The sequence below is a fragment of the Bos taurus genome, chromosome 8 (genome assembly GCF_002263795.3).
Source record: "Bos taurus isolate L1 Dominette 01449 registration number 42190680 breed Hereford chromosome 8, ARS-UCD2.0, whole genome shotgun sequence".
NCBI classification, from domain to species: Eukaryota; Metazoa; Chordata; class Mammalia; order Artiodactyla; family Bovidae; genus Bos; species Bos taurus.
This window is the reverse complement of record NC_037335.1, coordinates 26,647,281-26,659,502: the sequence shown is the minus strand read 5'-3', so window position 1 is coordinate 26,659,502 and position 12,222 is coordinate 26,647,281. Positions and strand designations below refer to the sequence as shown.

The 12,222-nt window shown below is 41.4% G+C and overlaps 1 protein-coding gene across 2 annotated transcripts in view; it reads left to right on the top strand.

Annotated features, from left to right (window-relative positions):
• The window catches only part of SH3GL2 (SH3 domain containing GRB2 like 2, endophilin A1), a 227,212-nt gene that overhangs the window by 166,212 nt on the left and 48,778 nt on the right, over positions 1-12,222 (top strand). For both annotated transcript variants that reach the window (NM_001076840.2, XM_059889034.1), the window contains 1 exon segment: positions 1,111-1,179. In NM_001076840.2, the coding sequence (NP_001070308.1) occupies positions 1,111-1,179 (69 nt within the window).

Below are 12,222 nucleotides of genomic sequence, written 5' to 3'. Positions count from 1 at the left end.
CCAATAAGGGGATATCAGAGCTTCCAAGGCAAGAAAGTGAGCCATGTACCCCAGAGCCCTTTTAGAAGGAGGTAAACCAAGCTTACTTGGATGACCCAGTTGTTACTAAGGTTGCTGCAGGTCTGACCATGGTGGGGATATTCTGCAAAGACCCTCAACACAGTGGCTATTAAAGGAAATGAAAACTTATACTTTAATATGTGTATGTGGTAACTTTATGTAGCACAGTGACATCTTAGTAAAAAGCATCTAACTACCTTTACAGTTATTTTAAGAGGAATGACATTCTGGTGTCATTAGCATTTAATATTTCCTGTTTTTAATGAAAGTGAAATATTTTTCTTGTGATTCCTTTGTAATTTTTATTCGACTTAATTTGATCTTTATTTCAAAACAGAATAGAATATCTAATTTTTTAATGAGCGTGAATTCTACAAGTAGAAAATGTACATTTGCATATGTAAACTGATGAACATAGAACGTATGATAATGGGAATTGACTGGGTAGCAAAGAAATACCCTCAACATCTTTACACACAATTTATCTTATGTATATAAGGACATGGACAACTACAGGGAGATTTATAAGATAACTATTTAAGTCCCTTTATCTGAAGATCAGTTAGGCTGGTATTTTTCATACCAGTTTGATAGATGCTTGTGATTATCTGTTCAACAGCCCATTGAAAAATAGGTTGAAGATGCAGTAATTTTCTACCTAGGTAGCATTTTAGATCCATTATCAGAGGGAAATGATTATTGTATGATGCTGTTGTCCCTTGGAATTTTCAAAAGGAAAATGTTAGTGCTTTGACAGTTGTATGATGATGTATATAATAGAAAGAGCACTAGAGTTGAAATCAGAAGACACAGCTTTGAATTCCTGCTTCAGTATCTACCAGGTGCGTGGATTTTGGTAAATTATCTGTATCCTCTGATACACAGTTGCCTCCTGTGAAAATGGAATGGCCTACCCATGTCAGAGAATAGTTGTGATGTTATATTAGGTGATATTTGTCAAAGCACTTACAACTCGTGACACATATTTTTAAAAGAAAATTTATTTGTAATAATTCCTCTTTTTTTTTTTTTTTTGGTTATTTTCTACAGAAAGTGAGTGAGAAGGTTGGAGGAGCTGAAGGAACCAAGCTAGATGATGACTTCAAAGAGATGGAGAGGGTGAGTCTTCATCACTTAGATTCCCTTGACATAAAATCTCCCAGCATACTAAGAGGAGAAGCGAGAAAGGAAAGGGGAAGCTGTTCTCCACGGGCACCTGAGAATGCAAAAGTTACTCCTAAAAGTACTCTCTTTGTAATGTATATTGTAAAACAGAAGAAGTAAATTGCCTTTTTTTTTTTTTTTTCTTTTTTCACTATCCTGAGAACAAAGCCTCCATGAAGGTGAAATGTCATAATGGATTTTATCATCACTTTTCCAAATAGGGACAATATGGAGCTGGTGTTTGAATTGGACTGGGCTGGTACGAAAAGAAGAGAAGGTGGGGAATGATGTATCAGATGTTTTGGGGAGAGTTGCAGTCACTCTCTAGCTTTCGAGAACTTCCCTGAGGGGACTGTGCCAGCACGAGTCAGCGGGTGCAGTGAATGTAGTTGTGAGCCTGTCTGCTCTTGGCCTGAGTTCCACCTACACTGCTTGTTACACAAGTCTGGGTATTGCTCTGGGCCTCTGTATTCTCATAAATGTAAAAGGAGAATACACGTTCATTCTTCAGAGATTTATTAAGGATGAAAAATAATATAAATCATATAACATTCTTTCTTAAAAGAGCAGATTCTCAACAAGTGAGAGTGGAGGTGGTGAACAAAATACATGTTTTCATTTTTCTTGTGACAGATGCCATGTTTTCCCTTTTGCTTTTCTTTCATTTTGAGACGGTTCATTGAAAGAGATACATAGGCTTACGATGGAGAATGGATATTACATCATGCAATTAATTATTTTAGATGTTAAATTGTGATTGAGTAAAGGATCTGGGAATCCAAACCGTGTACTTGAACAGGGAGAATGTCAAAAGCCCGTGATACCCAGAAACCACATTTTTTACTTAGTCTATCTCAGTTCTAGTGGGCCACCTCAGTTTTGCTATTAATATTTTTGCTGTCTGCATGAAGGATCAAGCAGAAAATTCCTAGATGCTTTCTGCCCTGTCTTTTTCAGTTTTTGTTCTGAAGAGTTCACTGATGAACAAAGCAAATTTTTGTTTTGTACCTCCTTTGAGGCAGGCTTGTGGGATACATTAGTAAACAGGATAGATAAGGTTCCTGACTGAATTAAATTCATAATCTAGTGGGGAAAACACACTTTAGACAATTACTGTCCAGTGTGGCAAGGGTAATGAAACATGGCACTAGAGAAGCTTGGAATGGAGGAAACTCACCCACATAGGGTGGTCAGGGAAGACTTTCCTGATATTTAAGAATATAAAGAACAAGCAAGAGTAAGCAGAGCCCAATGTGTTTCTAGTAAAGGAAACAGCAAGAGAGGACCAGACACATTGGAGTTCCTGAAGAAAAGATGAGTGGCCCAGAGACTGGAATCTTGTGAAATAGACTATTCAGTGTTTAGATAAAGCAGCCAAATAGCTGGTATTTCTGGCCAAGTTTTTGAGGTGGACCTCACTGATAGACAGAGATCTGATAGACAGAGCGCCTGATGAACTATGGACGGAGGTTCGTGACATTGTATAGGAGACAGGAATCAAGACCATCCCCGTGGAAAAGAAATGCAAAAAAGCAAAATGGCTGTCTGAGGAGGCCTTACAAATAGCTGTGAAAAGAAGAGAAGTGAAAAGCAAAGGAGAAAAGGAAAGATATAAGCATCTGAATGCAGAGTTCCAAAGAATAGCAAGGAGAGATAAGCCTTCCTCCGTGATCAATGCAAAGAAATAGAGGAAAACAACAGAATGGGAAAGACTAGAGATCTCTTCAAGAAAATTAGAGATACCAAGGGAACATTTCATGCAAAGATGGGCTCGATAAAGGACAGAAATGGTATGGACCTAACAGAAGCAGAAGGTATTAAGAAGAGGTGGCAAGAATACACAGAAAAACTATACAAAAAAGATCTTCACGACCCAGATAATCATGATGGTGTGATCACTCACCTAGAGCCGGACATCTTAGAATGTGAAGTCAAGTGGGCCTTAGGAAGCATTACTATGAACAAAGTTAGTGGAGGTGATGGAATTCCAGTTGAACTATTTCAAATCCTGAAAGATGATGCTGTGGAAGTGGTGCACTCAGTCTGCCAGCAAATTTGGAAAACTCAGCAGTGGCCACAGACTGGAAAAGGTCAGTTTTCATTCCAATCCCAAAGAAAGGCAATCCCAAAGAATGCTCAAACTACCGCCCAGTTGCACTCATTTCACACGCTAGTAAAGTAATGCTCAAAATTCTCCAAGCCAGGCTTCAGCAATATGTGAACCACAAACTTCCAGATGTTCAAGCTGGTTTTAGAAAGGGCAGAGGAACCAGAGACCAAATTGCCAGCATTTGCTGGATCATGGAAAAAGCAAGAGAGTTCCAGAAAAACATCTATTTCTGCTTTATTGACTATGCCAAAGCCTTTGACTGTGTGGATCACAATCAACTGTGGAAAATTCTGAAAGAGATGGGAATACTGGACCACCTGACTTGCCTCTTGAGAAACTTGTATGCAGGTCAGGAAGCAACGATTAGAACTGGACATGGAACAACAGACTGGTTCCAAATAGGAAAAGGAGTATGTCAAGGCTGTATATTGTCACCCTGCTTATTTAACTTATATGCAGAGTACATCATGAGAAATGCTGGACTGGAGGAAGCACACGCTGGAATCAAGATTGCTGGGAGAAATATCAATAACCCCAGATATGCAGATGACACCACCCTTATGGCAGAAAGTGAAGAGGAACTCAAAAGCCTCTTAATGAAAGTGAAAGAGGAGAGTGAAAAAGTTGGCTTAAAGCTCAACATTCAGAAAACTAAGATCATGGCATCTGGTCCCATCACTTCATGGGAAATAGATGGGGAAACAGTAGGAACAGTGTCAGCCTTTATTTTTGGGGGGCTCCAAAATCACTGCAGATGGTGACTGCAGCCATGAAATTAAAAGATGCTTACTCCTTGGAAGCAAAGTTGTGACCAACCTAGATAGCATATTGAAAAGCAGAGATACTATTTTGCCAACAAAGTTCCGTCTAGTCAAGGCTATGGTTTTTCCAGTGGTCATATATGGATGTAAGAGTTGGACTGTGAAGAAGGCTGAGTGCCAAATAATTGATGCTTTTGAGCTGTGGTGTTGGAGAAGACTCTTGAGAGTCCCTTGGACTGCAAGGAGATCCAACCAGTCCATCCTAAAGGAGATCAGTCCTGGGTGTTCATTAGAAGGACTGATGCTGAAGCTGAAACTCCAATACTTGGGCCACCTGATGCAAAGAGTTGACTCATTGGAAAAGACCCTGATGCTGGGAGGGATTAGGGGCAGGAGGAGAAGGGGACGACAGAGCATGAGATGGCTGGATGGCATCACCAACTCGATGGACATGAGTTTGGGTGAACTCTGGGAGTTGTTGATGGACAGGAAGACCTGGTGTGCTGTGATTCATGTCCAACGCAGAGTTGGACATGACTGAGCGACTGAACTGAACTGAGCTCACTGATAGAATAAGAATCCTCACTGATAGGAGATTTAATATGAGAGTCCTGAGCCCTGACCTGAAGTCTGGGAAGCCAGCCTTTTACACTGAATGCCTGACAGCCACATGCTTCCATTGGACTGAAGTCTGCATTGGTCTCTATTTCTCATCTCTGGATGGTTTGAAATACCACCTAACCTTCAGCCAAAGCTAGGCCACTGCTGTTCATAGTTTTTGAAACAGAATTCTACCCATCCTTCTTTTACAGCATCTGGGGCTCTAGAATCTGACACACCTGCTCAGAATAACTTGGCTTTGACTCCTCCTTCCCCGTTTGTATTGGAGTTCCATCCCCATCTTTATGAGCAGCCCCATGGGTCTGTTGATTTGCACCAATCTTGTCTACACCCAGTCTTCCTTCATCCCCCTTATTCCTCTCCCTCCCCTCCTCCCCTACCCTGGAGGGAATATATAATATGCCACTCGGTCAGAGCCCTGTCATTAGTGACAGGTTAGGCTGGTGTTATATTTAGGAATTTAGGACTAAGGAATCAGAATTGGAGTCCTGCTTTCAGCCTCTGCCAGGACATAGGCAATAAGCCCAGTAGCCCACTGCCAAAGCTGAGACTAACTTTCTGTTTCTTAAAAATGAGACTAAAAAGAAGAAATTTGGAGAATAGACTTTATAACTGAATGACTAATTAGGGCTTTGAATCCATACCAATCTTGCAAAGTAATAGGAGTAAAAGAACATCTTATAAATATTCTGCTTCAGACAAAGACCCACAGATGTCCCTCTAAGTCTGAAAAAGGAAAGTTAGTCGCTCAGTTGTGACCAACTCTTTGCAACCCCATGGACTGTAACTCACCAGGCTCCTCTGTCCATGGAATTTTCCAGGCAAGGATATTGGAGTGGGTTGCCATTTGCTTCTCCAGGGGATCTTCCTAACCCAGGGATTGAACCCAGATCTCCTGCATAGCAGGCAGATTCTTTACTGTTTGAGCCACCAGATAACACCGATTTCTCCTATTTCCTAGAAAATAATGAGTTTCTGAAGTTTTTATTTCAAAATCTAAATATTTCTGTAATGAAGTTTTATTGATTGAAGAACACACCTGTGGTTTTGTATTTGGACTTATACCTAGGTAAATTGAGAGATTTAGATTTCAGTGAGATGTGGAAATTATTTAATTCCACTTTATTCCACTTATCCTTTGTCTTATCTGTGGTTCTGTGCCAAGTTTTGCACTCTCCACTCATGTTAAAATTCACATTAAAGGTAGAGACTTATGTGGTAATCAGAAAACACCTGGTTTAAATTTAGACTCCCAAACTGTGCCTTCTGTTAATGTGTTTATTACTCACAGACAGATTTTTACTCAGTGTTCCCAAGCCTGCAGAAGAATCACCTCTCCATGGTTGGTTTTCTGATCATCAAGCATTTAGAATAGAGAACCTTTGTTCAGCTGTGTTCTCAGGGGTGCAATTAGACAACAAAATGAGATAGATTAGAGGTTTGCATCAAGCAAGACTACTGGAAAGAGAACTGGTATTCCTAGTTTCCCAGCAACCCCACTGCTGGGCATACACACAGAGGAAACCAGAATTGAAAGAGACATGTGTACCCCAATGTTCATCGCAGCACTGTTTACAATAGCCAGGACATGGAAGCAACCTAGATGTCCATCAGCAGACGAATGGATGAGAAAGCTGTGGTACATATACACAATGGAATATTACTCAGCCATTAAAAAGAATGCATTTGAATCAGTTCTAATGAGGTGATAAAACTGGAGCCTATTATACAGAGTGAAGTAAGTTAGAAAAACACCGATACATATACTAACGTATATATATAGAATTTAGAAAGATGGTAACGATGACCCTATATGCAAGACACAAAAGACACACAGATGTATAGAACAGCCTTTTGGACTCTGTGGGAGAAGATAAGGGTAGGATGATTTGAGAGAATAGCATTGAAACATGTGTATTATCATATGTGAAACAGATTGCCAGTCCAGGTTTGATGCATGAGACAGGGTCTCAGGGCTGGTGCCCTGGGATGACCCTGAGGCATAGGATGGGGAGGGAGGTGGGAGGTGGGTTCAGGATGGAGAACACATGTACACTCATGGCAGATTCATGTCAATGTATGGCAAAAACCACTACAATATTATAATTAGCCTCCAATTAAAATAAATAAATACAATTTTTTTATAAAGCCACCCTGACCACTCTCCTGCTGAGATGCAGTAAAATTACCTGTGTACCTCTTAGCCCGTGTAGCCTTCCCCTCGAGGAGCTGACTGGGTGGAATCCTTCCACTGTACTGTCTCTGCAGGAACCCTGCTATCACCATTTCTGTCCTCTTCGTAGTTGCCTCACGTGAAATTGTTTCTTTGTGAGTTTTCAATAGTATCTGCTGCTTACAAGCTTCCTCAAACATTGTGTGGATTCCTCAAAAATCCACTGTGTGGATTTTTTTCTTTGAAAAGCTTCAGATTTTTTGGCAAGAGTGTTGCAGGAAGGAGAATGCCTTCCAAGGCCCAAGAGTGGGCTCTTGTCTAACACTCGGAAATGAACTGTCTGAGGAGACACACAAGCTGACAAAGCAAGAGACTTTATTGGGAAGGGGCAGCTGGGCAGAGAGAAGTAGAGTTAGGGAACCCAGGAGAACTTCTCTGCCATATGGCTTGCAATCTCAGGTTTTATGGTGATGAGTTTAGCTTTCAGATTATCTTTTGCCAGTCATTCTGACTCAGGGTCCTTCCTGGCAGTTCATGCATTGCTCAGCCAAGATGGATGCCAGTGAGAAGGATTCTGGGAGGTGATAGGACCACCTTTTGATCTTTCCCAAATTCTTCTGGTTGGTGGTGGCTTGTTAGATCTGTGTTCCTTACAGAGGACCTCCTGTCGTGTAAAATAATGCATGCAAATTGTTACTGTAGTGCCTGGCCAAGGTGAGTGGTTTCAGTCAATGTGCTTCCCCTAACAACAGGGAATACTGGAATTTAAGGGACCTCTGGTTTCCTCACAGATTTACATCAGTTGATGCAGTGATTCTGTGTGTGTGTGATTATGTTCATTAATTCACATGAAATATCTATAAATGCTTCCATGTGACAGGCATGCTGCTGGACACCAGGAATACAAAGATGATTAAGGTGCAGTTCCTGCCTTCAAGGAGCTTTCAGTTTTGATAGAAGAAATAGGCACAGAGCTGAGTGTCTTACAAGACATGATGCTTAGTGTTTTGGAAAGTATTTTCACGGAAGACCTAACTCAGACTGGGTAGATCCAGTGGAATGTTTCTAGAGGAGAGGGCACTTGAGCTCAATTCTGAAATTTTCTCTTGTTTCTGTGTACATGAGTTATGTAAAAGTCCAAACCAAGGAATACAGTGTCTCCTTTTTCAGCCTGAAAAGTATCATAGGAAATCCCTGCTGTTGAAACTGAGAGAATTAACTTAGGCAGGTTGATAAGGAGTCCAAGCCTAAGGTCCCTTTCAGAAGGAGGTGAACATTGTTTCTTTTTCACATTATTTTGCTTTAGACACATAGGTCTCTTAGCCAGCAGTATCTCTTGCTCAAGGACATGCTTTTTTTGAGCTCAGAATGTATGTTATGGGAGAAGGTCTGGGTAGAACTTCCACAGCCTTGAGCTCTGGAATAACCTGTTCCTTCTGGCTAATCTTGTGCCGATGTCATCCCAGGATGTATGTTATGGGAAAGGGTATGGGCAAAATTTTCACAGCCTTGAGGTATTTTTTCTGTTCTTAGCAACTAGCAGAAAAGTATATAATGTTCTGCTTAAACTAGCAAGGCAGGTACTCTCCTACCCCCTTCTGATGTCTATGTCAGAAGCTTTTTCTATCACTTTCACTTTAAATAAAAATCTACACAAAGCTCTGAGTGACTGAGACTGTCTTTGGTCCTGGAGTTAAATCTGCCTTGGAGACCACCAATCTGGCAGCACCATTCACCATAAGCCATCATCTTTGGGGCTCATCCAGGATCCTAGGACAAGGTATAGCTATCACTGTCATCTTGGGGGCTCATTCGGGATCCCAAGACAAAGTATGTCTATCATCTTGGGGTTAAGCTAAAACTATCATCTTGGGGGCTCATCTGAGATCCCAAGACAAGGTATCAGGATATCTTATCACTATCATCTTGGGGGCTTGTCTGGGATCCAAAGACAAAGTGTAGCTACCATCTTGGGGGCTAAGATAAAGCTATCAAAACCAGGAGTCCTCAAGTTGAAAGCATTGCTATAGACCATTTTAATGACAATGGAATTTATCTGAAGGGGCAGCCTCAAGTTTTTTTTTAACTTTTTATTTTATATTGGAGTGCATGCTCAGTCACTTTAGTCATGTCTGATTCTGTGCAGCCCTATGGACTATAGCCTGCCAGCTCCTCTGTCCATGGGATTCTCCAAAGCAAGAATACTGGAGTGAGTTGCTATGCCCTCCTCCAGGGGATCTTCCCGACCAAGGGATTGAACCCATGGCATCTTCTGCATCTCAGGAGAGTCTTTACTGCTGAGCCACTGGTGAAGCCCTTATATTGGAGTATAGCCAATTAACAATATTGTGATAGTTTTAGGTCAGTTGCACCCCACTCCAGTACTCTTGCCTGGAGAATCCCATGGACAGAGGAGCCTGGTAGGCTGCAGTCCATGGGGTCGCTGAGGGTCGGACACGACTGAGCGACTTCACTTTCACTTAGGTCAACAGCAAAGAGATTCACTCAGCCATACATATAAGGGTAGCCTCAAGTTTGAAGACAAGCAGATTTGGGAAAGAATGGAGCAATTGTCATTCCTTATAAGAGTGAGAGAGTGTATTGTTTGCAGAGCATGCTGTGGAGATGCTCTATAGGAGAAGGTCCATGGCCATTATCTCCATATATAATTAGTTATTGGGTAGAGAGGGGCTAGATCCTTCTATTAAACCCCACGTTATAGACTAGCATTGATGAGTAGAAGCTATAGGAAAACAGATTCAGGCTTAACAGAAGAAAGAACTTACTGCTGTCAGAACTTTTTAAATAAAATAGAGCCTTGGGAATTACTGAATTCTTCATCACTGCCCATGTTTAAACAGAGGCTAAACCCACAGTTCCCGTATTCCGTATGAAGCACACTAGTTGCCATCTCCTTTGAGTGGTGTGGCAAGTAATTTGTTACTAATAGTGTCATTTGGGGCTCCTTGGTGGCTCAGTTGTTAAAGGATCTGCCTGCAATACAGGAGACTGCCTGCAATGCAGGAGATGCAGGTTTGATCCCTGGGTCGGGAAGATCTCTGGAGAAGGAAATGGTAACCCACACCAGTATTCTTGCCTGGGAAATCCCATGGACAGAGGAGTTTGGTGGGCTACAGTCCATGGGGTACAAGAGTTAGTCATGACTTAGTGACTAAACCACCACCAATAGTGTCATTTTTAATAATGTCCTTCTTACTTGGATTCCAGTGATAGATCTCAAGGGAAAAGAGTAGAGTCCCAGCAAGCATGCTCAGGGTTTTACACATCCCTGAGCATACCTGATGCTGGGAGGGATTGGGGGCAGGAGGAGAAGGGGACGACAGAGGATGAGATGGCTGGATGGTATCACTGACTCGATGGACCTGAGTCTGAGTGAACTCCGGGAGTTGGTGATGGACAGGGAGGCCTGGCGTGCTGCGATTCATGGGGTCATGAAGAGTTGGACGTGACTGAACAACTGAACTGAACTGAGCGTACCTGTCATATATGTGAATGTCTTCATGGTGGTGTTAAAGGAGAAGGTGTGGATTACTGTACTGAGACACTCATTCCCTGGTATGGAATTATAGGATGGATGGGACCCCCAAACACGATGAGCTTTAAAGATATTTTTCTGCTTATCCTGAAACAGCTTCTTCTCAATTAAGTGTTTTTCATATATTCCCAAGCCAATGTTCATTAAAGGTAAATGCCTAAGAAGGTTAGCAAAACCAAAAAAAATACATTGAGGTAATCCTGGCCTAATGTGTTGTTTATTTATTTATTTTTGTCAGCACACAGTTTATTAATCAGGCTTTCCGAATACATAAGGTAACTGCTGTAAAGCACAGCAGTCTGGAGAAGGTACACTAATTCTTCCAAGTCAGGAGGGAACTATTAAGACACCCCCTTAATGGACCAGCCTGCATCTCACTGCCAGACAAACTTTCCCAGGATGCTGTTTTCATCAGGTTTCTGTGGCTTGTTTAGTTATGTGTTCTCCTTCAGGTCCTTAGTACTTTAAGTGGGTGTGTGTACATTCTTAATAGGTACATTTTCTTAACTTCAGTGACAGAAAAATTAAGAATTTGAAATACTTTCATGTTTCATATAATATTTTAACATTTCTTTTGTGTAAACACTGTAACTTACCCCATGTCCAAGTGGATGCCTGATTCATCTGTATATCACTACACCCACAATTCATCTATTGCTCACTAGACCCACAAACTGTGTTCCATTTTAAGGTGTCCATTTTTTTTGTCCTTAAATTCTGCTACTGTGTCCCCTGTGACATCATCTGGTATAATGCTGTATAATCTGGTATAATGTTGTCTGATGGTATGAAGTCATATCTTTCAGTCCTTTTGTTAGTCCACAAAAAATGCTGCATTTTTCACCTATGCAGCCATTTGTGTTCAGGAAATGCTGACTGTTCCTTTTCCAGTGGGGGCAGGTCATGTTCAGGTACCTCAAAACAAAGGCCCCATCTAGTCACTCTGGTGCTTTTCAGTTCTCTTGTATCTTGTCTCTGAAGACTGAGGCAGCTAGTGGAATGATGGGCATCCATAGATTCAGCATGGCATGCCTTTGTGAAAGTACAATAGAACCTCAGCACAGGAGCAGCAAACATTTTCTGTACATACATTGGGCTTTGAGCCAGAGGGCATTTGTGGTCTCTTTTGTGGCTCCTCACCTCTGCTGCTGAAGAGGAAAAGCAACCACTGATGGTGCTTAAATGAAAGAGCATGGCTGCATTCCAATAAAATTTACTCAAGGACACTCAAATTTGAATTTCACATAGTTATTATATGCAGCAAAATAGTCTTCTTTTGAATTGTTCCAACTATTAAAAAAAAAAAATTGACAGATAACAGCCCAGATTTGGCCTGCTGGCCATAGTTTTCCAACCCTTGTTGCAGCATGAAGAAGGAAAATGTGATAGTGAGTAAGAGGGTTGAGGGAGTTCTTTCTCTCCCTACCCACAATTGTAAATTACAAGGCTGGATAGTGGAGGAGGAGGAACCTCCTAATGTATTGAGAGTTGCTAAAATCTTCGTATTGAAAAGACTGAAGTAAAAAGATCAGAGGAATATGTGCCTATGCTTTCACTTTCAGGAAAACAGTTGGCCAATTCAGTCCTTCTGGCACTCTCCCTTAGAAACCTTAACCTTTGGAACTCTTTTCATTCCCATCATAACCACACAGATCATTTGAATACATTTGCCATCAGATGCCTTAAGCTCTGCCATAGAGCCAGCAGAAAACATGTGTTTTCATCCTGTCACACAGGTAGCCTAGACTTTCAGCCTGTTTTTTTTTTTTTCCCTGCC